This window comes from Schistocerca serialis, chromosome 6, assembly GCF_023864345.2.
Source record: "Schistocerca serialis cubense isolate TAMUIC-IGC-003099 chromosome 6, iqSchSeri2.2, whole genome shotgun sequence".
Taxonomy (NCBI): Eukaryota; Metazoa; Arthropoda; class Insecta; order Orthoptera; family Acrididae; genus Schistocerca; species Schistocerca serialis.
In genome coordinates this window covers 555,264,496-555,291,754 of record NC_064643.1, presented here as the reverse complement: position 1 = coordinate 555,291,754, position 27,259 = coordinate 555,264,496, and the positions used below count along the sequence as shown (strand labels likewise).

Below are 27,259 nucleotides of genomic sequence, written 5' to 3'. Positions count from 1 at the left end.
CTTTACAAAAGGGGCAATGGAGACAGATGGAAGCGGGAAATTACTGTCTTCAACCATTTGTATGGGAAGAATAATCTTGTCGGAAATTGTGAAATTGTTAAATTGTTTCTTAAGTTCTCCAGAATAAGAGCTATGTGAAGCATGAAATACAGTTTCTTAATACCATCATTGTCATTCATCTCAAATTGATCAGATGTAAAATGAAGATAATAAATGAAAATAGGTATTAATATTTAATATGATATATAATTTAAAGCTGTTACATAATTTTATTACCAAATAATAATTTATTGCCAAAAAATTACACTTAAAAAGACAGTAGTATTAAGCAAAGAGATCGGGAAGAAAAAAAAACACTTGTTGCGAATGAGGATCGCTCTAGAGAAAATTGCGTTAGAAGTTCAGCACGCTACCTGTTAGGCGCTACAAGCGACAATGTGTTCGTAACGCTTGTCTACTTACATCAACATGATCCTCACACAAATAAACACACGTAATGACCACTATCTCATCTGGATCTGTACGAACGAGTTGTAATCACATTTTTCGCATCTTCCCATTCTTTGAAAAACTCGGAAACACTTATTCAGGATGTTTTATAGATGTATTTGTGTACAATATGGTACTACACACCCTTTATAACACATTTTCCGAGATGTAAATTCCAAAACAAGACTTCACGGTGCATGTGCTTTACGACACTAGGAGCAGCGTCTAGCCAGTAACGTCACAGACATCTCATCGTTCAAATTGAGTGTTTTAGAGGGCTTTCAAATTATTTAAATTTCAATTCATTTTTTTTTCAAAATACTGAAATTCATAAGGAAAGAACATGATTTGAGCATAAAATGACGCAATTAACCATTTAAGACGACTTCCAGGAAACAAATACCCTATTCTCCGATAATGACTGTTGCTTCGTGGCGTTTGGCGCTGCTGCTGCGTCACTGCCATAGTACACGTGACTCAACATGTACTGCTAAAACGCGCAAGGAAACGACGGTGCCAGCTCGCGATGGTAAATCTCTTCTGCATCGGACCTAAGTAACTGAACTACCATTTTTCTAGAAACCACCGGCTTGCCGTATTCCCAGAGTAATTTGATTTACTTTTCCGTTGCGCCAGCTGTGTAAGTAAATGTCAGACTATAAATCAAAGGGTTCGTGGTTCGACACTTCATTGGCTGCAAGGATTCTTTCCTGTTATTTATTGTGTCCTTCCCCTCTGCTAATCTTTGTTTAAGCCACGAAATACCACGCTGCACCGTGGTTAGTAGCCCATTGCACACTGAAGGTCCGCTATAATTGTCTGTATTAGACAGTTCAAAGATCGGTGGAAGGCAAGGCCGTACTGCCTCCAATAGGACCACGCCTAGTGACTTACCGTGTCGTTCAAACCAACATTCGAGTTGGTAAGAGTTTTATTTTTTTTTATTTTACTTTAACTATCCATATCTGAAAATTATACTATGTCCATTGAATATATGAGAGCATAAAAATGTTGTATTGTATTTGGGAGTACGCATTAGGAGTGATTTAAAATGGAATGATCATATAAAGTTGATCGTCGGTAAAGCAGATGCCAGACTGAAAAGGTTCAAATGGCTCTGAGCACTATGGGACTTAACATCTATCGTCATCAGTCCCCTAGAACTTAGAACTACTTAAACCTAACTAACCTAAGGACAGCACACAACACCCAGTCATCACGAGGCAGAGAAAATCCCTGCCCCGCCGGGAATCGAACCCGGGAACCCGGGCGTGGGAAGCGAGAACGCTACCGCACGACCACGAGCTGCGGACATGCCAGACTGAGATTCATTGGAAGAATCCTAAGGAAATGCAATCCGAAAACAAAGGAAGTAGGTTACAGTACGCTTGTTCGCCTACTGCTTGAATACCGCTCAGCAGTGTGGGATCCGTACCAGATAGGATTGATAGAAGAGATAGAGAAGATCCAACGGAGAGCAGCGCGCTTCGTTACCGGATCATTTAGAAATTGTGAAAGCGTTACGGAGATGAAGATAAACTCCAGTGGAAGACTTTACAGGAAAAACGCTCAGTAGCTCGGTACGGGCTTTTGTTGAAGTTTTGAGAACATACCTTCACCGAGGAGTCAAGTAGTATATTGCTCCCTCCTACGTATATCTCGTGAAGAGACCATGAGGATAAAACCTGAGAGATCAGAGCCCACACAGAGGCATACCGACAATCCTTCTTTCCAGGAACCATACGAGACTGGAATAGAAGGGAGAACTGATAGAGGTATTCAAGGTACCCTCCGCCACACACCGTCAGGTGGCTTGCGGAGTATGGATGTAGATGTAGATACCATCGTCTAATGCTCAGTGCTGTTGGAGTATCCAGACCATACCTAGTACGAAAGTCACTCTGAACTGTTATTACTGACCCGTACTGCGCAAAACGTAGAACACAAAACGCTTTCTGTTGTCCCGACACCATTTTTACTAAAACTGAAGTGGGCGCACCCTGCTGCTATCTAGCGGGAACCATGCAAAACTCGAGAGTTTGCTCTTTCCAACAGTACGTTGTTCACGCACAAATCTCAAATAACATAATAGTTGTTTTGTTTTTTTTAATAGAATGATTCTATCTCATACACCCTGTGTTTTGTGTAGGCGCTGTTGAACAGCTTTGATAAAATTCGAAATTGCACAACGAAACACACACCAGTACTTGTTATTTTGACAATGGATTTCGATCACAATTTGACCACACTCGGGCCGTCTGTATCAAAGTAGAACAATTATATACCAGCTGCATTCAGTAACTGTTTATAATGATTCACAAAAATTTTTTCATCATTTATACATGCATTATTACAGAGTGTCGCTTAAGCATACAAAGAATATCTTCAGATGTGGTAAAGTTGACCGCTAGGGTGAAGTTGACCGAAAAGTACAAAGACCATTTCATCTTAAATAACTTCACATTGGTGATAAATATTCTTTTATTCTAGTTATTCTGTTTACTGTTCGAAAGTTGTTAATTCGTCGCAATGGCTAAATGTGCAGTATTCCAAATCTGTTTTCGGAGGAACTAATTTTTTTAAACTTTCTTGATAAGCTAAAAATTTTGTTCGCATGACTGACACGTATCTAAGTCTTATGCACATGCTGTATTTACCCTTCACAATGACAATTAGAGAAATAAGAATAGTTAATTTATTGTACTTGCCTTTTTATAGACAAATAAAACTTAGAAAATTCTTGGTGTTCTGGAGATAAAATTGACCGCCTGAGGAAGCTAAGTAAAAAAAAGAAAAACAAAGGCTCTGAGCACTATGAGACTTAACATTGGTGGTCACAGTCCGCTAGAGCTTAGAACTACTTAAACCTAACTAGCCTGGGGACCTAGAAACAACGGAGAGTCTTCGTCCCCGCAGTAGCCCTCAGTGGTTCACAACCCAACAATGGGCTACAGCAGTCCACTTACCCCACCGCTGCCACACCGAACCCAGGGTTATTGTGCGGTTCGGCCCCCAGTGGACCCCCCCCCCCTTCCCCTCCACATCAGACGAGTGTAAACCGAAATGTTTGCGTGGTAGAGTAATTATGGTGTACGCGTACGTGGAGAAAGTGTCTGTGCAGCAATCGCCGACACAGTGTAACTGAGGCGGAATAACGGGAACCAGCCCGCATTCGCCGAGGCAGATGGAAAATCGTCTTAAAAACCACCCACAGACTGGCCGACACACCGGACCTCGACACTAATCCGCCTGAGGGATCCGTGCCGGGGACCGGCACGCCTCCCCGCCCAGAAAGCAGTGCGTTAGACTGCATAGCTAACCGGGCGGGCTGCATAACAGCGTTGTAGAGTTTCATTTTCCTTCTTTACAGCGCATTTAAAAAAAAAGGGGGAATATCGTGTGACTAGGGCCTCCCGCGGGTAGATCGTTCGCCGGGTGCAAGTCCTTCGAGGTGACGCCACATCGGCGATTTGCGCATCGATGGGGATGAAGTGATGATGATTAGGACAACACAACACCCAGTCCCTGAGCGGAGACTATCTCCGACCCAGCCGGGAATCGAACCCGGGTCCTGAGGATTGTCAGTCTGTCGCGCTGAACGGGGCGGACTAATAACGTATACATTTCATCGAAAAATATTTCTGTAAGTTGTGCCTCACAGCTTTCACAAAAGACATCTTTATGTATAATCACCACAAAACTGTCAATATCTTGGTTGTTCTGAAACTAGTTTGAACAGTGTGTCATCAACTGGCAGATTCATGAGGTTGAAATGGTGTATATCTTACGTCAATATACCTACAGTGCCTTACAAGAGCCGGCCGTTGTAACCGAGCAGTTCTAGGCGCTTCAGTCCGGAACCACACTGCTGTTACGGCTGCAGCTTCGAATCCGGCCTCGGGCATGACTGTATGTGATGTCCTTAAGTTAGTTAGGTTTAAGTAGCTCTAAGTCTAGGGGACTGATGACCCCAGATGTTCAGTCCCATAGTGCTCAGAGCCATTTGAACCATTTTTGAACCTGACAACAAACATGAAGATCCAAAAGACATGGTCGGATGTCAATGTAACTTCGTACACATGTAAACCATCGGCGAATATGTAAATGCTTAGAGTTGTAAATCTCTGTGAGAAGTAGAACAGGTACCAGAGTGGATTAGTATTGTTCGTGTTTCATGTTGTTACCAGAACTGGTAGGGTGAGCAAGGGGTGTGAACAGAGTCAGATGCTGAGTTATCGGAGGGAAGGACACACAAATGCCCGTACTCATGTGACACAGCATCATCGACATCTGACAGAGTTTTAAAGGGGCTTTATTGTGGGTCTCCATTTAGGCGGCTTGTCGAACCTTACAACATCCAGATTTGTGCGGCATTCGGATGTGAGAGTTGCCCAATGTTGGACTTTATGGCAACGTGAGGGCACGTGTATACTCCTCGTCAAGGTTCCAGTCGACCAGATTGACCACAACAAGAGAGGATCGCTGTGTTGTGCACTAAACACATCGCACACCTAGACATCTCCGACTGCCATCAGAGAATAATTAATGGCTCGCTAAAATATTGTTTTGTTTGGTTGATTTGGTGGAGGGGACCAAACAGCGAGATCATCGGTCTCATCGGTTTAGAACAGGGTAGGGAAGGAAGTCGGCCGTGCTCTTTTCAAAGGAGCCATTCCGGCAACTGCCTGAAGCGATTTAGGCAACTCACGGAAAACCTAAATCAGGATGGCCGGACGCGGGTTAGAACTGTCGAATATTGTTTTTCCCGCACCACTGACCGGAGACTATTGGCAGCCAGACGTAGGGTGCCGCTAACACCAAAACAGCAACAGAGAGTGGTGCCACGACCATGGCGGATAGACAGCTGACAAGGCAACCTGCCCATCGCACCCCCGTAGATCTAGTGGTATGAGAGCAGAGTGGACAGCCCGTCAAAAACTGAACACAGATGAAGCATAAAAACAGGAAGAATGTGCACTGAACTGTGAAAAAAAAAGCAAAATAGAAACAGTGAACGGTCCAAGGCCAAGAACCGCAATATATTGCAGCCTCAAACAGCAAAGGCGTCGTGGATAAATGGTCACGAAGTTTGACTGCCAAGCGGGCAAACCGTGCTCAAACCTACCTCGAGCCAATTTTTTCGTTCTTTTCCAATGTTCACGGTATTCAGATATTTTGCCTCTGTCGTGGTGTAACGTCCATTTGGAACAGCGAGGTTAAGGAAGGGACCTATAACGACAGTTGATTTTGCACAACTACTCTATTAGCACCCGAAAGGAAGTGGCTTTCGCAAACGTTTGATGACAAAGCGACAGGTCAATCGAATCCTCCACCAGAAAACACGTCTGGTGTGTCATACACAGCATTAGTGACAATAGACGTGTCATATGATACGAATCTCTTATCAAAGCGTCCGCCTGCTTAGCTGAGAGGTAACATGTTTACCCATCATGCAGCGGGCCCGGATTAGATTCCCGGCGGGGTTGTAGAGTTTCTCCGCTCATGTACTGGGTGCTATGTTGTCTTCATCATCTCCGACACGTAAGTTGCCCAATGTGGCGTCACCTGAAATAAAACTTGCAACTCTGCGGCCGAACTTCCGCGGATGGGGCCTCCCGGCCATCGATGCCAAACGATAATTCTGCTTTCTCTTTTCTTTTTCTTATCGACGCATCTAATCTGTACGCCTGGTAAGTAAGGGAGATGTGCCTCCTTGCCCGATTCAGGTGTTCGTATGAATGTGAATGAGATCACTCCCAAGGAAATGATGAGACCATAATAGATTGTCACGTAAGCTACAACAAATGAACGCTACAGTTTCACAATTACACAATTTCTCTGTGCTCTGTCAAAACGTTTTTAAAGTTGCGTTCCGTTTTGGAAGTTTTGAGTCTTCAAATCCTTTGTTGTAACAGTTCACACCCGGACATTTATTGTCTTCATTTCTGTGAGACGTCTATTTGGTATCTCGCATGCTCTCACTATTTATCACTTTTACTTCCGACGGTAACGTATTCTTACCACGTAACTCATATTCTGTATGTATAGTATGACAACTGCCAAGACTACAGAAAGAGAACAAACATTTCAATGACCAGACGGGCAGTTCCTAATGTCGTGAAAAAAAATTAAATAAAAAATAAATGCCGGCCGGGGTGACCGAGCGGTTCTAGGCGCAACAGTCTGGAACCGCGTGACCGCTACGGTCGCAGGTTCGAATCTTGCCTCGGGCATGGATGTGTGTGATGTCCTTCGGTTTGTTAGGTTTAAGTAGTTCTAAGTTCTAGTGATGAGCCAAAACATTATGACCAACTGCTTAATAGCTTGCTTGTCCGTCTTTTGAATGAATCGCTGATACTTCGTATGAGGGATCCGACAGTTTGTTGATAGGTTTGTGGCATTAGATGTCTACGCACGGTCCATGTAATTCGCGTAAATAACGAGCCGCTGATTTGCGTACGCGATGATGTCGCCCGATATCGACCCAGATGTCATCCAAAGGATTCACATGAGGCGAATTTAATCTCTGAGACATCAACGTGAGTCCACTACAAAACTCCTCAAACCACTGCAGCATGATTCTGGCTCCGAGACACGAACAGTTACAGCGCTGAAAAATGACATCGTCGCTGGGGAAGACATCAAGCATGAAGGGATGCAGATGGTTCTCAGCCGTCAGCGTGTCTTCGATTACTACCATAGGTCCCATTTAAGCGCAGGAGAATGCCTCCCATAGCATAAGACTGCTCCCACCAGCCAGCGTCCGTGGCGCGCTGCACGTTTCGAGCCGCCGTTCACCTCCATGACGGCGTTTGTGGAGACGACCATCGACTTAGTGTTGCGGAAATATGATTCACACGAAGAGCCGACACGTTTCAGTTGATCGACAGTCGAATAACGAAGGTCTCGTGCCCATTGCAATTGACGATGTCGTTGGGTCAACACGTGAACGTGTCGGAGTGGTCTGCTGCGGAGCTCCATGTTCAACAATGTACACTCCTGGAAATGGAAAAAAGAACACATTGACACCGGTGTGTCAGACCCACCATACTTGCTCCGGACACTGCGAGAGGGCTGTACAAGCAATGATCACACGCACGGCACAGCGGACACACCAGGAACCGCGGTGTTGGCCGTCGAATGGCGCTAGCTGCGTAGCATTTGTGCACCGCCGCCGTCAGTGTCAGCCAGTTTGCCGTGGCATACGGAGCTCCATCGCAGTCTTTAACACTGGTAGCATGCCGCGACAGCGTGGACGTGAACCGTATGTGCAGTTGACGGACTTTGAGCGAGGGCGTATAGTGGGCATGCGGGAGGCCGGGTGGATGTACCGCCGAATTGCTCAACACGTGGGGCGTGAGGTCTCCACAGTACATCGATGTTGTCGCCAGTGGTCGGTGGAAGGTGCACGTGTCCGTCGACCTGGGACCGGACCGCAGCGACGCACGGATGCACGCCAAGACCGTAGGATCCTACGCAGTGCCGTAGGGGACCGCACCGCCACTTCTCAGCAAATTAGGGACACTGTTGGTCCTGGGGTATCGGCGAGGACCATTCGCAACCGTCTCCATGAAGCTGGGCTACGGTCCCGCACACCGTTAGGCCGTCTTCCGCTCACGCCCCAACATCGTTCAGCCCGCCTCCAGTGGTGTCGCGACAGGCGTGAATGGAGGGACGAATGGAGACGTGTCGTCTTCAGCGATGAGAGTCGCTTCTGCCTTGGTGCCAATGATGGTCGTATGCGTGTTTGGCGCCGTGCAGGTGAGCGCCACAATCAGGACTGCATACGACCGAGGCACACAGGGCCAACACCCGGCATCATGGTGTGGGGAGCGATCTCCTACACTGGCCGTACACCACTGGTGATCGTCGAGGGGACACTGAATAGTGCACTGTACATCCAAACCGTCATCGAACCCATCGTTCTACCATTCGTAGACCGGCAAGGAAACTTGCTGTTCCAACAGGACAATGCACGTCCGCATGTATCCCGTGCCACCCAACGTGCTCTAGAAGGTGTAAGTCAACTACCCTGGCCAGCAAGATCTCCGGATCTGTCCCCCATTGAGCATGTTTGGGACTGGATGAAGCGTCGTCTCACGCGGTCTGCACGTCCAGCACGAACGCTGGTCCAACTGAGGCGCCAGGTGGAAATGGCATGGCAAGCCGTTCCACAGGACTACATCCAGCATCTCTACGATCGTCTCCATGGGAGAATAGCAGCCTGCATTGCTGCGAAAGGTGGATATACACTGTACTAGTGCCGACATTGTGCATGCTCTGTTGCCTGTGTCTATGTGCCTGTGGTTCTGTCAGTGTGATCATGTGATGTATCTGACCCCAGGAATGTGTCAATAAAGTTTCCCCTTCCTGGGACAATGAATTCACGGTGTTCTTATTTCAATTTCCAGGAGTGTACAATGAACGGTGTGCTCCGAAATACTTGTGCGTCCACCAGCATTGTGCTCTTTTGATAGTGATGCCACAGATCACCATCTATCCTACGTTACAGAGCACACAAGCCTCCGAACCCCACGTTCTGTGAAGAGTCGTGTACGTCCGACCATTTAGCGCCTAGTGGTAGTTTCACTTTCCTTCTACCTCTTTCTGCAAATGCTCACGACAGTAGCACGTGAACATTCGACCAGCCTCGCCGTTTTCGAGATAGTCGTTCACAGGCTCTGCGTAATAGTAATCTGTCCTTTGTCAAACTCTATTATCTCAATGGATTTCTCCATTTGCAGCCCGTATCTTCCCTAGGTTGATCCTCCGTCCGTGTCTGCTCCGCTTACATACTTTTGCTACCGCGTGACGTGACTGCAACGTCACAAGGCGGCATCCAACATTGCCGCGGCCAGTGGTCATAATGTTATGGCTGATCAGCGTAATATCTGCACAAAATCAGCAACAAGGTGCGGGAACACTCCTTGTGAAGTTCGTCAGTCTGTAATTGATATTTGCTGTATTTTTCCAAGAAGGCCGATAATGTTTGGAACGTGTTGCAACAGCTCAATAACACCCATCAGCTGTAGAATGGAATGACGACAATGAAAATTTGTGCCGGACCGGGACTCGAACCCGGATGTCCCGCTTATCGCGAGACCCAAACTTCCATATGTCGTCAACCAAATGGTAAGGCGACTGCCTGGGAACGCAGCACAAAATGCAAGTTGCGCAAACTTTGCAGCCAGGTGATCGGCCCAGACGTGTTCAATTTGCTAGGACAATTCTGGAATGAATCGTTGCAGACAAACCTTAACAAAGTTTTTCCTATGAAGCGAGCAAAATGTCCATATCTGAGGGTCGGAGAATCCACGGTACAGCAGATAAGGGACAGCCTGAAAGTGAAGGGGATATGGCTTAATGCACAACACGATTATGTGAGTTATACCATAAGTCTTGACAACTATGATATATCGTGCGAAAATGCGACAACACGAGAATTCCACGATGTTCATTGAGCCGGCATGGCAGTGTGTATCTGAATGCCAACATAAAATAGGGTACTAGAATAGGAGGTCACGGCAAAGGTTGAAATGAAACACACGCATTGGAACTCTGAGTAAATTTATTGTGTACAAATAGAAATGGAACAGAGATGAAACAAAGTCAACTACTGTTCTTCAAAATAGTCCCCCAGTACATATACATAGCGTTGCGAACGGTGCAGAAGGCCACTGAATGCCATTGGCGTTGCAGTCAGTGTGTTCCACTTGTCGCCGAAATGTCTTGAGGACATTCGCTCTGTTTGCAAAGCGCCTTCCACGGAATGGTTTCCTCGGTTGTGGAATGAGATCTGGTGAGTGGAGTGGGTGGGGAAGGACCCCTCCTCTAGCACAGACAACATCACTCACTGTTTCAGGCGCTGGTACCGAGCCACCCTCGCATGAGGTCGAAATCTGTCAGTTGATTTCGGTAATGATTGACATGGGCTTTCGAATGTATTTACTGCGATTACGGTGATGCCACACGCCCGCACGATACACCATAGTTCCATGACTTGTGGAACGACCCTCGTTTCAATCGAGTTTAGTGGTAGCACAAGAAGGCTTACAGCCACACTAATGGTTATTTGTTCGCCAGTTCTTGGGTGAAAGCTTTCGTGACAGATGGATCAGTAGAGATGGTCCAATATCATTATCACTCCGTTCGCCAGATATAAGCGCTCTTGACATTTTTGTGGTGTTGCGTTGAGAGTAAAGTGTTAGGCTCATGAGCTCATGTTGGGCAACATCTTATGGCACCAATAAGAGATGCTGTAGATTGGTTCAAATGGCTCTGAGCACTACGCGACTTAACTTCTGAGGTCATCAGTCGCCTAGAACTTAGAACTAATTAAACCTAACTAACCTAAGGGCATCACACACATCCATGCCCGAGGCAGGACTTGAACCTGCGACCGTAGCGGTCGCTCGGCTCCAGACTGTAGCGCCTAGAACCGCACGGCCACTCCGGCCGGCAATGCTGTAGAGGTGGTGATGGAAGAGATGTTGACAAATACAGAGAAATAGAGCATCACCCAGACGTTCTATGTGCAAGAAACGGAGCACATGTAGAAGTGTATCCATGAAGAAAGCTTATGACACTCATGCTTATAAATCAAGGATAATGCTAATACATGGTGAAACAAGGCTCTGGTGGGCGCTTTGCGGGTTAAATCACCTCGGGGTATGACCATGCGGTGCATTTGACCTGCGGTCGTCGCACGGTGTCGCTGGCAGCAGTCCACATGCGCAGAGCTGTGTTGGTGCATGTCGGAGTACGGTGCAGCGAGTAAGTGTGCAGACGTTTTCAGACGTGCTAATGGTGACTGTGTGTTTAAAATGGCTCAAAGAACACACATTGATGACGTTATGAGGGGTAGAATACTTGGGCGACTGGAGACTGGTCAAACATAGCAGGTCGTAGCACGGGCCCTCCATGTGCCACGAAGTGTGATCTCAGGATTATGGCAACAAATCCAGCAGACAGGAAACGTATCCAGGCGCTACAGTACGGGACATCCACAGTGTACAACACCACAAAAAGACCGATATCTCACCATCAGTGCCCGCAGACGGCCAGTAGTACTGCAGGTAGCCTTGCTCGGAACCTTACCGCAGCCACTGGAACAGTTGTCTCCAGACACACAGTCTACAGACGACTGGTTTATTAGCCCAGAGACCTGCAAGGTGCAGTCCACTGACCCCTGGTCACAGGAGAGCCCGTAAAGCCTGGTGTCAACAACACAGTACATGATCATTGGAACAGTTGTCCCGGGTTATGTTCACGGACGAGTCCAGGTATAGTGTGAACAGTGATTCTCGCCGGGTTTTCATCTGGCATGAACCAGGAACCAGATACCAACCCCTTACTGTCCTTGAAAGGACCCTGTATGGAGGTCGTGGTTTGATGGTGTGGGGTGGGATTATGATTGGTGCAAGTACACCCCTGCATGTCTTCGACAGAGGAACTGAAACAGGTCAGGTGTATCGGGACGTCATTTTGCACCGGTGTGTCCGCCTTTTCAGGGGTGCAGTAGGTCCCACCTTCCTTCTGATGGATGAAACGCACGGCCCCACCAAGCTGCCGTCGTGGAGGGGTACCTTGAAACAGAAGATATCAGGCGAATGGATTGGCTGCCTATTTTCCAGACCTAAACCCCAACGAGCACGTCTGGGATGCTCTCGGTCGTCGTATCGCTGCACGCCTCAAACCCCTAGGACACTTCAGGATCTCCGACAGGCACTGGTGCAAGAATGGGAGGCTATACCCCAGCAACTGCCTGACCACCTGATCCAGAGTATGCCAACCCGTTGTGCAGCCTGTGTACATGTGCATGGTGATCATATCCCTTATTGATGTTGGGGTACATGTGCAGGTAACAGTGGCGTTTTGTAGCACATGTGTTTCGTGACGGTTTTCTCAACTTATCACCAATACCGTGGACTTACAGATCTGTGTCGTGTGTGTTCCCCATGTGCCTATGTTATTAGCGCCAATTTTGTGTAGTGCCACGTTGTGTGGCAGCACATTCTGCAATTATCCTTATTTTATGAGCATGAGTTTATTTTAAACGTTTGTAATACATGCACCTTCCTCTCCCCCGTCCGTACTGCTGCAGCCTAAATAACCCTGGTCCTACAGTTATAAAAATATTGGCCTTTACCGAGCGAGTTGGCACAGCATTGGTGAGACTCTGGATTTCCATTCGGAAGCACAGGGACTCATTTCATCTGCGGTTCATTTCCCCATCTGCTCATCCAGACAAAGGTTTTCCTAGATTCCTAGAGGGACATTCGAGGATGGTTCTTTTGACGCTTACTTTTTCTCCTTTCCCATCCTCTCCATCTCTAATGACATCGTTATCGATTGGACATTAAACTGTCATGATCTTCCTTTTACACGGAACTTTGATGGATTACTTCCTCTGACTGTGATGTGGGATGCACGTTTGTAGTGGCAATGTAGTCGGCGCTTTTACAGAGTGTCTCCGTTCTGTTCGCAGCTTCCTGGATGACCTGGACCGGCTGGGCGCCAAGGACTACCAACCAACGGAACAGGATATCCTCAGGACACGAGTTAAGACCACGGGCATCGTCGAGGTGCACTTCTCCTTCAAAAACCTCAACTTCAAGTAAGTTCACAATAGTTTATTCCAAGTAGATACTTCTGTATCCGATTTTTTTTTTTTTTTTTACTGCTAGTTTCCACACCTGCAGTTCCCTGCGTCTTCTCTGGCTCCTGGTTACAAATCTTCGGCTTCCATTAATTCTTCATTCGCAGATAACAATATTATGTGGCTTGTTTTTTTTTTCAGTTGGCCTTACGAAGCCAAGGGAACCTCGTTCCAGCCCTTTCCTTCACAGAATAATCTGAGGGCCTCTCTGGCATCTGGTCTCTATGTTTATACGCTCTAAGACAAAAAAAAAGACTCACCACGAAGGAATTATCCGGATGGGATGGAAATCAGTGCATGCGATGTGCTGAAAAACAGTTTCAGAAAAACTGGATGATTTATTCAAGAGAAAGAGCTTCACAAATTGAGCAAGTCAATAACGTCTTGGTCCACGTCTGGCCCTTATGCAATAAGTTATTCGGCTTGGTATTGGTTGACAGTGTTTTTGGATGCCTTCCTGAGGGACATCGTGCAAAATTTTGTCCAGTTGGGTCGTTAGTGTTAGACAGTCAAAATCCTGAACTGTTTGGAGGACCCTGCCCGAGATCCGGCTACCTTACTGGCCAAGGTATTATTTGGCAAGCGCGTAGACAAGCAGTAGAAACTCTCGCCGTGTCGGGAGAGGGGGGTGTTGTTGTTGTTGTTGTTGTTGTTGTGGTCTTCAGTCCTGAGACTGGTTTGATGCAGCTCTCCATGCTACTCTATCCTGTGCAAGCTTCTTCATCTCCCAGTACCTACTGCAACCTACATCCTTCTGATTCTGCTTAGTGTACTCATCTCTTGGTCTCCCTCTATGATTTTTACCCTCCACGCTGCCCTCCAATACTATATTGGTGATCCCTTGATGCCTCAGAACATGTCCTACCAACCGATCCCTTCTTCTAGTCAAGTTGTGCCACAAACTCCTCTTCTCCCCAATTCTATTCAATACCTCCTCATTAGTTATGTGATCTACCCATCTAATCTTCAGCATTCTTCTGTAGCACCACATTTCGAAAGCTTCTATTCTCTTCTTGTCTAAACTATTCACTTCCATACATGGCTACACTCCATACAAATACTTTCAGAAACGACTTCCTGACACTTAAATCAATACTCGATGTTAACAAATTTCTCTTCTTCAGAAACGCTTTCCTTGCCATTGCCAGTCTACATTTTATATCCTCTCTACTCCGACCGTCATCAGTTATTTTGCTCCCCAAATAGCAAAACTCCTTTACTACTTTAAGTGTCTCATTTCCTAATCTAATTCCCTCAGCATCACCCGACTGAATTCGACTACATTCCATTATCCTTGTTTTGCTTTTGTTGATGTTCATCTTATATCCTACTTTCAAGACACTGTCCATTCCGTTCAACTGCTCTACCAAGCCCTTTGCTGTCTCTGACAGAATTACAATGTCATCGGCGAACCTCAAAGTTTTTATTTCTTCTCCATGGATTTTAATACCTACTCCGATCTTTTCTTTTGTTTCCGTTACTGCTTGCTCAATATACAGATTCAATAGCATCGGGGAGAGGCTACAACCCTGTCTCACTCCCTTCCCAACCACTGCTTCCCTTTCATACCCCTCGACTCTTATAACTGCCATCTGCTTTCTGTACAAATTGTAAATAGCCTTTCGCTCCCTGTATTTTACCCCTGCCACCTTCAGAATTTGAAAGAGAGTATTCCAATCAACATTGTCAAAAGCTTTCTCTAAGTCTACAAATGCTAGAAACGTAAGTTTGCCTTTTCTTAATCTATTTTCTAAGATAAGTCGTAGGGTCAGTATTGCCTCACGTGTTCCAACATTTCTACGGAATCCAAACTGATCTTCCCCGAGGTCGGCTTCTACCAGTTTTTCCATTCGTCTGTGAAGAATTCGTGTTAGTATCTTGCAGCTGTGACTTATTAAACTGATAGTTCGGTAATTTTCACATCTGTCAACACCTTGTTTCTTTGGAATTGGAATTATTATATTCTTCTTTAAATCTGAGGGAATTTCGCCTGTCTCGTACATCTTGCTCACCAGATGGTAGAGTTTTGTCAGGACTGGCTCTCCCAAGGCTGTCAGTAGTTCTAATGGAATGTTGTCTACTCCCGGGGCCTTCTTTCGACTTAGGTCTTTCACTGCTCTGTCAAACTCTTCACGCAGTATCATATCTCCCATTTCATCTTCATCTACATCCTCTTCCATTTCCATGATATTGTCCTCAAGAACATCTCCCCTGTATAGACCTCTATATACTCCTTCCACCTTTCTACTTTCCCTTCTTTGCTTAGAACTGGGTTTCCATCCGAGTTCTTGATATTCATGCAAGTGGTTCTCTTTTCTCCAAAGGTCTCTTTAATTTTCCTGTAGGCAGTATCTATCTTACCCCTCGTGAGATAAGCCTCTACATCTTTACATTTGTTTTCGAGCCATCCCTGCTTAGCTATTTTGCACTTCCTGTCGATCTCATTTTTGAGATGTTTGTATTCCTTTTTACCTGCTTCACTTACTGCACTTTTGTATTTTCTCCTTTCATAAATTAAATTCAGTATCTGTTCTGTTACGCAAGGATTTCTACTAGCCCTCGTCTTTTTACCTACTTGATCCTCTGCTGCCTTCACTATTTCATTCCTCAAAGCTACCCATTCTTCTTCTACTGTATTTCTTTCCCCCATTCCTGTCAATTGTTCCCTTATGCTCTCCCTGAAACTGTGTACAACCTCTGGTTCTTTCAGTTTATCCAGGTCCCATCTCCTTAAATTCCCACCTTTTCGCAGTTTCTTCAGTTTTAATCTTATCTTTCTGAAATCTTGTCTTTCTGAAATGTGAGCCTAGGTTGGCTTGGCGTGGAGAGCAACAAAATGAGACGTCGAAGCAGGACTCATCACTAAAGACAATTCGATACCAATCAAGCAGATTCCAGGCTGAAGATGTGTCTACGACTGTCCGTACAGCGGTGGGATACCAACCTAACTGTCGCTCGCCATATGGCCCGACAACGGGGAGTGACGGTTTGGAGTGTCATTCCTTTTCATGCCAAGACTCCTTTGATTGTCAACTGCAGCACCCTTTCAACATAACGCTACGTCGACGATATTCTACGCCCCGTTTTGCTGCCCTTCATGGCAAGCCATCCTGAGTTTACATTTCTCAAGATAACGCCCACCCGTACACGGTCAGAATCTTTAATGCTTGTCTTCGTGCTTTCTAAACCGTACCTTGGCTAGCAAGTTCCCCAACTAAGAACGTTTGGAGCACTTCTGGCAGAGCTCTCTAACCATCTCGGGATTTTGACGATCTGACTCGCGAACTGAGCTGAATGTTGCACGAATCCGTCAGGAGGACTTCCAACAACTCTATCAATCAATAACAGTAAGTTTCCTGCAATTTACGTCTATGGTTACAAACTTTTTGTCAACAGATTACCATCATCAGATCTGTTTTATAAAAACACTATGGCTGCAGTACATTAGGACTTTGTTTTTATGAAACAAATCTGATGATGGTCATTATAGACCGAAACCAATCTGTTAACAAAAAGTTTGAGACCATAGACGTAAATTAAAGGAAACTTATTGTATATACGGGTCACTGTTTTATTCGCTACAATGTCGCAGCTTGTGAATCAATAATTGCTTGCATGAGAGTCTGAAGTGGACCAATGCGTTATTGATTTGCTCAATTTCTTAAGCTCTCTCTCTCTTGAATAAATCATCCTGTTTTTCTCAAATTGTGCTCATTTGTTTGTCTATACAGGGTGTTACAAAAAGGTACAGCCAATCTTTCAGGAAACATTCCTCACACATAAAGAAAGAAAATATGTTATGTGTCCGGAAACGCTTACTTTCCATGTTAGAGCTCATTTTATTACTTCTCTTCAAATCACATTGATTATGGAATGGAAACACACAGCAACAGAAAGTACCAGCGTGACTTCAAACACTTTGTTACAGGAAATGTTCAAAATGTGCTCCGTTAGCGAGGATACATGCATCCACCCTCCGTCGCATGGAATCCCTGATGCGCTGATGCAGCCCTGGAGAATGGCGTATTGTATCACAGCCGTCCACAATACGAGCACGAAGAGTCTCTACATTTGGTACCGGGGTTGCGTAGACAAGAGCTTTCAAATGCCCCCATAAATGAAAGTCAAGATGGTTGAGGTCAGGAGAGCGTGGAGGCCATGGAATTGGTCCGCCTCTACCAATCCATCGGTCACCGAATCTGTTGTTGAGAAGCGTACGAACACTTCGACTGACATGTGCAGGAGCTCCATCGTGCATGAACCACATGTTGTGTCGTAATTGTAAAGGCACATGTTCTAGCAGCACAGGTAGAGTATCCCGTATGAAATCATGATAACGTGCTCCATTGAGCGTAAGTGGAAGAACATGGGGCCCAATCAAGACATCACCAACAATGCCTGCCCAAACGTTCACAGAAAATCTCTGTGGATGACGTGATTGCACAATTGCGTGCGGATTCTTGTCAGCCCACACATGTTGATTGTGAAAATGTACAATTTGATCACGTTGGAATGTAACCTCATCCGTAAAGAGAACATTTGCACTGAAATGAGGATTGACACATTGTTGGATCAACCATTCGCAGAAGTGTACTCGTGGAGGCCAATCAGTTGCTGATAGTGCCTGCACACGATGTACATGGTACGGAAACAACTGGTTCTCCCGTAGCACTCTCCATACAGTGACGTGGTCAACGTTACCTTGTACAGCGGCAACTTCTCTGACGCTGACATTAGGGTTATCGTCAACTGCACGAAGAATTGCCTCGTCCATTGCAGGTGTCCTCGTCGTTCTAGGTCTTCCCCAGTCGCGAGTCATAGGCTGGAATGTTCCGTGCTCCCTAAGACGCCGATCAATTGCTTCGAACGTCTTCCTGCCGGGACACCTTCGTTCTGGAAATCTGTCTCGATACAAACGTACCGCGCCACGGCTATTGCCCCGTGCTAATCCATACATTAAGTGGGCATCTGCCAACTCCGCATTTGTAAACATTGCACTGACTGCAAAACCACGTTCGTGATGAACACTAACCTGTTGATGCTACGTACTGATGTGCTTGATGCTAGTACTGTAGAGCAATGAGTCGCATGACAACAAAAGCACCGAAGTCAACATTACCTTCCTTCAATTGGGCCAACTGGCGGTGAATCGAGGAAGTACAGTACATACTGACGAAACTAAAATGAGCTCTAACGTGGAAATTACGCGTTTCCGGACACATTTCCATATAACATCTTTTCTTTATTTGTGTGTGAGGAATGTTTCCTGAAAGTTTGGCCGTACCTTTTTGTAACACCCTGTATATGTACATCACATTTCCCGATTTCCGTCCCATTCGGATAATTCCTTCGCGGTGCGTCCTTTTTTGTTTCAGAGTGTATTTTGAAGAAGCCGATTGTATGTAGGACAGCCATGTGCAATTTTTTTGAGCTATTGTTTAACTTATTCCCGTAACATTTTCATTGTGGCCGTAATGGTCTCGCGGATAAAACAGTAGACTTTGGCTCTGCAGGTCCCACGTTCAGTGCTGCTCAGGGGTCCAGACTTTTCCTCGTTACAGCCCCTCCAGAACCACACCAAGTCCCTCAGCCTCCTGTCAAAATGAGTACCGAGGAATTTCCCATTATCATCCAAACGCTCTTGTGTCGAATGGCCGCCTCGCTCGCCTGATTTAACCGTGCTAGACTTCCCTATGAGGTTATTTGAAGGTGAAAGTGAACTCCGACCGGCCGAGAAGCTTCCAATAGTTAAATTATTTTCACTATGAAATTTCCAGAATTCCTCCAGCAGTTACGAAAGATGTTTTCAAAAACTGGGTGAAACGCCTCGAGTATTGTGAAATCGCGATTGGTCGTCATTTGTCGTATGTAGTACTTCGTAAGTAAACTTGAATAAATATTGTACCTTGTGTAAAATGTTCAACTATGTTTCTCGATTAGTTTGTATGTTATTCGAAACTTATTGTATATACGGGTCACTGTTTTATTCGCGACAATGTCGCAGCTTGTGAATCAATAATTGCTTGCATGAGAGTCTGAAGTGGACCAATGCGTTATTAATTTGCTCAATTTCTTAAGCTCTCTCTCTCTTGAATAAATCATCCTGTTTTTCTCAAATTTTGCTCATTTGTTTGTCTATATACGTACATCACATTTCCCGATTTCCGTCCCATTCGGATAATTCCTTCGCGGTGTTCCTTCAAATGTTCAAATGTATATGAATTCCTAAGGGACTTAAATGTTGACGTCATCGGTCTCTAGACTTCCACACTACTTAAACTAACTCAAACTAACTTATGCTAAGACCAACACACATACCCATGTCCGAGGGAGGACTCGAACCTCCGGTGGAAGGGGCTGCGCAATCCGTGACATGGCGCCTCAAACCGTGCGGCCACTACAGGCGGCTTGAAATAGTCAAAACATTGTGAAACACCTTGTAGTATCATCATCACGCACCGAATTGCCTCAAAAATGAATTGCCGTGAGTACCACGAGCATTCGTCCAGTACAGGACGCCATCAGTCTAAATATCGGATACAGTTTTCCGCACTTTCCTCACCATACCATCTACCCACAGCAGCAGGAAGTCAAAAAATGTTAAAATTGGGCTACACTGAGCACCAGAGCACAGACAGCAATTAAAATACGAGAATCACCATGGAAGACTCAAATATGCTCAAGCTTATCACGATAGTTTCTCTTGTACAGGGTACAAAGAAAGTGTCACTTACTTCTGCAGGAGCTAGTATTGGTCAAAACTAGAAGAAAAATTCCTATGATGATTTCAAAGCCCTTAGAGATATAGACTTGTGACGAATAATGTGTAGTGCTAGGTTGTGTAGGCAGGATTAACAAGATATGCCATAGTAAATTACCACAGTGCGCAGGTGTGGGCAGATGCAAATCTTCCACTGGTCATGGAGGTGAAGCATCAACATTGTTTCACTATCGGTGTACTGGGCGCGTATGGGCCTAGTTGTTTTTGCGCCCTAAAACAAAACAAACAAACAACTATCCGTGTAGATGACTAACTCATGACTACACACTTTACCAGATTAAAACGTGCTCTATATAGCCGGTTTCTGCGCGTTAATTACCAGCGCTACTGGAGGACGTTAACCTTGCAGGCAGATAACAACTGTGGTTAATGTGCTACGGTGCACCATCCCACTTTCTACTGGTTGTGCGGCACTATATAACCGCAACGTTTCATGGGCGATGGACTGTTGTGGGAGGTCCGGCAGCATGGCCTCCCGTTCACAGGGGCTCTCAGTCGTTTGGATTTCTGGCTAAGGGGCCATTTAAAGGCAACAGTGTCCAAACCGTCGGCAACGTGCGGATGTTACAGAACCGTGTAACTAATGCATGTGGCGCAATCCAGATGGACCAGATTTATTTGAAATAGTGCATAAATCACTACGACGAAGGGGTGAAGGATGTGTCACGATACTTGCTAACCACTTCTGCCTATAGCGTCTACTGCTACGTAACAGAGAGATGGCAATGAGAGGACAGATTATCATTTCAACAGGTATTGGCTTCCGGACATATAATCACTGGAACTTTTCTTCTACATTCATGCTCATAAAATAAGGATAATGCTGATACTTGGTGAAACAACGCTCTGGTGGGCGGTTTGCGGCTTTAAATCACCTCGGGATATGACCATGTGGTACATTTGACCTGCGGTCGTCGCACGGTGGCGCTGGCAGCAGTCCACATACGCAGAGGTGTGTTGGTGCATGTCAGAGTACGTTGCAGCGAATAAGTGTGCAGACGTTTACAGACGTGCTAATGGTGACTGTGTGTTCAAAATGGCTCAAAGAACACGTATTCATGACGTTATGAGGGGTAGAATACTAGGACGTCTGGAGGCTGATCAGACACTGCAGGTCGTAGCCACAAAGTGTGCTCTCAAGATTGTGGCAACGATTCCAGCAGACAGGAAACTTGTCCAGGTGCTACAGTACGGGACGTCAACAGTGTACAAACTACAAGAAGACCGATATCTCACCGTCAGTGCACGCAGACGGCCACGGAGTACTGCAGGTAGCCTTGCTCGGGACCTTACCGCAGCCACTGGAACAGGTGTCTCCAGACACACAGTCTACAGACGACTGAACAGACATAGTTTATTCGCCCGGAGACCTGGAAGGTGCATTCCACTGACCCCTGATCACAGGAGAGTCCGTGAAGCCTGTTGTCAAGAACACAGTACATGGTCATTGGAACAGTTGTTCCAGGTTATGTTCACGGACGAGTCCAGGTATAGTCTGAACTGTGATTCTCGTCGGGTTTTCATCTGGTGTGAACCAGGAACCAGATACCAACCACTTAATGTCCTTGAAAGGGACCTGTACGGAGGTCGTGGTTTGATGGTTTGGGGTGGGATTATGATTGGTGCACATACACCCCTGCATGTCTTTGACGGAGGAACTGAAACAGGTCAGGTGTATCGGGACGTCATTTTGCACCAGTATGTCCGCCTTTTCAGGGGTGCAGTGGGTCTCACCTTCCTCCTGTTGGACAATAACGCACGGCCCCACTGAGCTGCCGTCGTGGGGGAGTACCTTGAAACAGAAGATATCAGGCAAATGGAGTGGCCTGCCTGTTCTCCAGACCTAAACCCCACCGAACACGTCTGGGATGCTCTCGGTCGACGTATCGCTGCACCCCAACGACACTTCAGGAGCTCCTACAGGCACTGGTGCAAGAATGGGAGGCTATACCCCAGCAGCTGCTCGACCACCTGATCCAGAGTATGTCAACCCGTTGTGCGGCCTGTGTACGTGTGCATGGTGATCATATCCCATACTGATGTCGGGGTACATGCCCAGGAAACAGTGGCGTTTCGTAGCACATGTGTTTCGGGACTGTTTTCTCAACTTATCACCAATACCGTATAATTACAGATCTGTGTCGTTTGTGTTCCCTATGTGCCTATGCTATTAGCGTCAGTTTTGTGTAGTGCCACGTTGTGTGGCACCACATTCTGCAATTAGCCTCAGTTTATGAGCACGATTGCATATATCTCGGTGGTGTCTGTTCTCTCGAGTATGTCCAATGTATTACATGTCATGCATATTAGTCAGTCGACTTTAACGCTTCGCAAACTTAAGTTGCAACCCTCTGCCTCTAGAGGGCTTCAAATTGCAGCGAGTATCATGGTGGTTTGTAACGCAATTATGTCTGTGCGTGAGAACAAGCGTGCTGTAATCAAGTTTCTAATCGTAGTAACATGCATGCAATCGAAATCCACACAAGAATGAAAGTTGTAAACGATGATGATTGTATTGGCATTAATAATGTGCAAGGTAAGTTGTTCGTGAATGCAATGAAGCAAATGTTGGTGCTAAACTCAACTTGGCTCCATCCGATCTCCATCCGTTTTCAAAACTTAAAAGAACTTCGAGGATTTCACTTTGGTAGTGATGAAGCTTTGCAATCAGAGGGTAAGGTTGTGGCTCCGTCAACAAAGTCACACATTCTACAGTTATGTAAATTGAAGAAGGTGGAGGGAGAATTTTATTTTATTTATTTATTTATTGCCAAATTATAGACTTGTTACCAGATGTTTAAAACAGGTCGTACATCTTACAATTTTCGGTTTTCATCTTTTTACAGTTTTATTTTCTTTTGTTTTATCTACAACATTTACAAAAAAAATGACACTTTTCAAAATAACAATAATTTAAGGTTGAAATATAAATAAAATTTTGTTGTTTTTTGAGAAGAATATAAAAAGATGATAGGATAGAGGAGAGATTTGTTAGTACCATCACCGAATGTGACTGACGTTGAATACCAGGGAATGGTTTCTTCGAGCCGTTGACCGCCAGGGGAGGAAAGAAAGGAAAGAAAAGGGAAGCCATTATTGATACAGCTGTTCAAGACTTAGCGCGGCATCAGCGGCGACGAATGAAAATGTGTGCAAGACTTTAATTCGAACCCGGGGTCTCCTGCTTACTACGCAGTTGCGTTAACCTCTGCACCACCCGGGACACAACTGCGTGACCTCTCGGCCGACCCACTTTCCCACGTAGCGACTGTCCATATCCTCCATGCTCTCTGCTTCGAGATTCCCACAGGAGGTTGGACGTAATCGTGCATCCGTACTGCATGTGGTGGATCCATTGCCCACCGAGGCGAATCAATTGTATGAATGCGTGATGTCTGTTCTTTCGGACATGTCCAAAAGAACAGACACCACGCATTCATATAACATCCTACAGCGGCGGTGTCAACAAACAAGTCTCTCGTTGGGAGAAATGTCTTCGTCGGGTGACTATGTTGAGAAATAAATGTGTAGACATCAAAAATAAAGATGTAGGATGGTAATAAAGTTTATTTTATTTAAAAAGCTGTAAGAGTTTTCATGAAGAAATTCGGAGGCATTACTTATCAGCATGCCGTCGTAATACCACCTGAGGGTTAAGGGCGATCGGTTATTTGCTTGGTCTTCAACCGGACTGTCGTTTAGTAGCTGAAAAAATTTGAAAAAAAAACTGAAAGTAAAGTCGTATGGCACAGTTGTCTGGGAGACATTGAGAAGCAGGTTCAGCCGTCTAATTGAAATTGTTTCTCCTTTCCTTCCCACACACTGGGAACTCTCCTTCGCGATGTGAGAGTCGCGTGTTACGCGTATCTGGTAATTGTAGATGACTGTAACGAGTGTGTGGTGTGTTGTTGTGCCATGTTTGCGTTGTATGACGATGATAGAAGGGAGAGCGTGAAACACGCTGCCGGCACATAGTCCACTCCTCTCTAATAGCACCAAAGGGGCCTCCCAGCTTAACGTCCCCATCCCACGGAGGCCGGCCGCTGTGGCCGAGTGGTTCTAGGCGCTTCAGTCCGGAACCGCGCTGCTGCTACGGTCGCAGGGTCGAATCCTGCCTCGGGCATGGATGTGTGTGATTTCCTTAGGTTAGTTAGATTTAAGTAGTCTAGGGGACTGATGACCTCAGATGTTAAGTCCCATAGTGCTTAGAGCCATTTGAACCATTTTTATTTTTGAAAAAATCATATCGGTTGGCGAGCCTATCACAAAACGAGAAAGTGCAGAAATTCTCATGAAGGGTGAACGCTTTCACAATGTAACCGACATTCAAGCCAAGGTGACGAGCTAGTTTAGGTGTAATCGTAACACATTCGTTCTCATTGACAAGTATTGGCTACAAACGTCACAGCAAATGGAAACAATTTTCACTGCGCAGGTAAGATGTGGCAGGACTTAAGTAAGCTCAGACTATGGTATGCTCTCTGTGAAACATTATCGTACAAAAACTTTTATAAAAATGTAGAAACTTCATCTAAAGTGCTTTGTAGAACGCCCATCGGTCAAGGAGCATGTGATGCACCTTACATGAAAACTGGACCAAACGAGCCTGGTCTACCACCGATTCTGACGACTAAAAATTCTTCGCAGTTTTCAAATATCTACATTAGAATTTGTCATCAGTTACATTAGTATCCCTTTCCATTTATATCCAGCATCACCAACCTTCTGTGTGGCAACAGGTCATCACATCTCCTCGCTATGCTGCTAATCTGGGGAGGAAAGAGTTGACTTGGTTCATCCCAGGTAGTTCCGGGACGCTTCGGCGAACAAGTCTGTGTTTGATTTATAGTTGGTTTTCTACTCTCATCTAGGCGAATGACGACAAAAACGACTACCACATCTCTGTTGTAACGCTAAAGTGAAGGGACATTTCAATACACATCCATAGACTGTTAGAAATAGCCGTAAGTTACATTTATTGTTGATGTCACGGGCGTTTACACCAATAAAACCAAAGTATACTACCGCCAACAACGAATTATTTTCTTGGCTCGCAGAAGGCATGAAACAGATAACTGGATTTATGACAATTACCTTTATTAAATATATTTTCATTGTTTTGGTAATATGGTAACTCGAGCCATTAGTTATTTTAAAAATCAGCGCAATTTCTTCAGTTCCAAAATCTATCGATGGTTCTTGTGCTTATTAGCCAGAAGACCTTAACAGTGTACGTCATATAAAAAATTCTGACTTGTTCACGGTATATTTTCCAGAAATTGACAGTGAAATCTTTTGCACTTCAAATATCAACATAATACACTCCTGGAAATTGAAATAAGAACACCGTGAATTCATTGTCCCAGGAAGGGGAAACTTTATTGACACATTCCTGGGGTCAGATACATCACATGATCACACTGACAGAACCACAGGCACATAGACACAGGCAACAGAGCATGCACAATGTCGGCACTAGTACAGTGTATATCCACCTTTCGCAGCAATGCAGGCTGCTATTCTCCCATGGAGACGATCGTAGAGATGCTGGATGTAGTCCTGTAGAACGGCTTGCCATGCCATTTCCACCTGGCGCCTCAGTTGGACCAGCGTTCGTGCTGGACGTGCAGACCGTGTGAGACGACGCTTCATCCAGTCTCAAACATGCTCAATGGGGGACAGATCCGGAGATCTCGCTGGCCAGGGTAGTTGACTTACACCTTCTAGAGCACGTTGGGTGGCACGGGATACATGCGGGCGCGCATTGTCCTGTTGGAACAGCAAGTTCCCTTGCCGGTCTAGGAATGGTAGAACGATGGGTTCGATGACGGTTTGGATGTACCGTGCACTATTCAGTGTCCCCTCGACGATCACCAGTGGTGTACGGCCAGTGTAGGAGATCGCTCCCCACACCATGATGCCGGGTGTTGGCCCTGTGTGCCTCGGTCGTATGCAGTCCTGATTGTGGCGCTCACCTGCACGGCGCCAAACACGCATACGACCATCATTGGCACCAAGGCAGAAGCGACTCTCATCGCTGAAGACGACACGTCTCCATTCGTCCCTCCATTCACGCCTGTCGCGACACCACTGGAGGCGGGCTGCACGTTGTTGGGTCGTGAGCGGAAGACGGCCTAACGGTGTCCGGGACCGTAGCCCAGCTTCATGGAGACGGTTGCGAATGGTCCTCGCCGATACCCCAGGACCAACAGTGTCCCTAATTTGCTGGGAAGTGGCGGTGCGGTCCCCTACGGCACTGCGTAGGATCCTGCGGTCTTGGCGTGCATCCGTGCGTCGCTGCGGTCCGGTCCCAGGTCGACGGGCACGTGCACCTTCCGCCGACCACTGGCGACAACATCGATGTACTGTGGAGACCTCACGCCCCACGTGTTGAGCAATTCGGCGGTACGTCCACCCGGCCTCCCGTATGCCCACTATACGCCCTCGCTCAAAGTCCGTCAGCTGCACATACGGTTCACGTCCACGCTGTCGCGGCATGCTACCAGTGTTAAAGACTGCGATGGAGCTCCGTATGCCACGGCAAACTGGCTGACACTGACGGCGGCGCTGCACAAATGCTGCGCAGCTAGCGCCATTCGACGGCCAACACCGCGGTTCCTGGTGTGTCCGCTGTGCCGTGCGTGTGATCATTGCTTGTACAGCCCTCTCGCAGTGTCCGGAGCACGTATGGTGGGTCTGACACACCGGTGTCAATGTGTTCTTTTTTCCATTTCCAGGAGTGTATTTCCTGTCTGTGACTGTAAACTGTAATCGTCAGCAGCCATTTTTGAACCATCCCACGGACAGATAGGACAGACGTAGAGGTGACAGATAGGACAGACGTAGAGGTTTGGAATTTATTTAGAAGTTTGGAATTTATCCCGGGACATTGGTGCAAAGTCTGTTGATCAGGAACTTCACACCATACACCTACTCCCATTTGCCAGAAATGCAAAGGGAAAGCAGTCAACAGCACGTGGCGTAACCGGGCGGCTTCCCATCCAAGTACCGGCCACGCCCGACATTGCATAACTTCGTCGATCTGACAGGAATCGGTGTATTCAATGAGCTAAGGCCGTCGGCACATTTAAAAGTGACGCACAGTAATGACATAGCTGCATGAGACAGACGTGGAAGCTGAAGACATACGGCGGAGTTCCTAGAGGCGCCGTGGGACCGGCGACCAGATGGTTTGTGTGTGGGCCGGGAGTCTGGTGAGCTCGCCTAACAAGCAGCAGATGTGGCGAGCAGATAAGGCAGGCGGCCGATCGACTCCCACTGCAGATTGCGATCTACGCGCCGCCGGTGCGCCAAATTAAGCCAGAACCGCG

General features: G+C 46.2%; 1 protein-coding gene across 1 annotated transcript in view; it reads left to right on the top strand.

Annotated features, from left to right (window-relative positions):
- LOC126483684 (guanine nucleotide-binding protein G(o) subunit alpha) overlaps positions 1–27,259 on the top strand; it is a 563,590-nt gene that overhangs the window by 490,909 nt on the left and 45,422 nt on the right. The window contains exon 5 of the mRNA XM_050106766.1: positions 12,977–13,105. Within this exon, the coding sequence (XP_049962723.1) occupies positions 12,977–13,105 (129 nt within the window). The remainder of the gene's footprint in view (positions 1–12,976; positions 13,106–27,259) is intronic.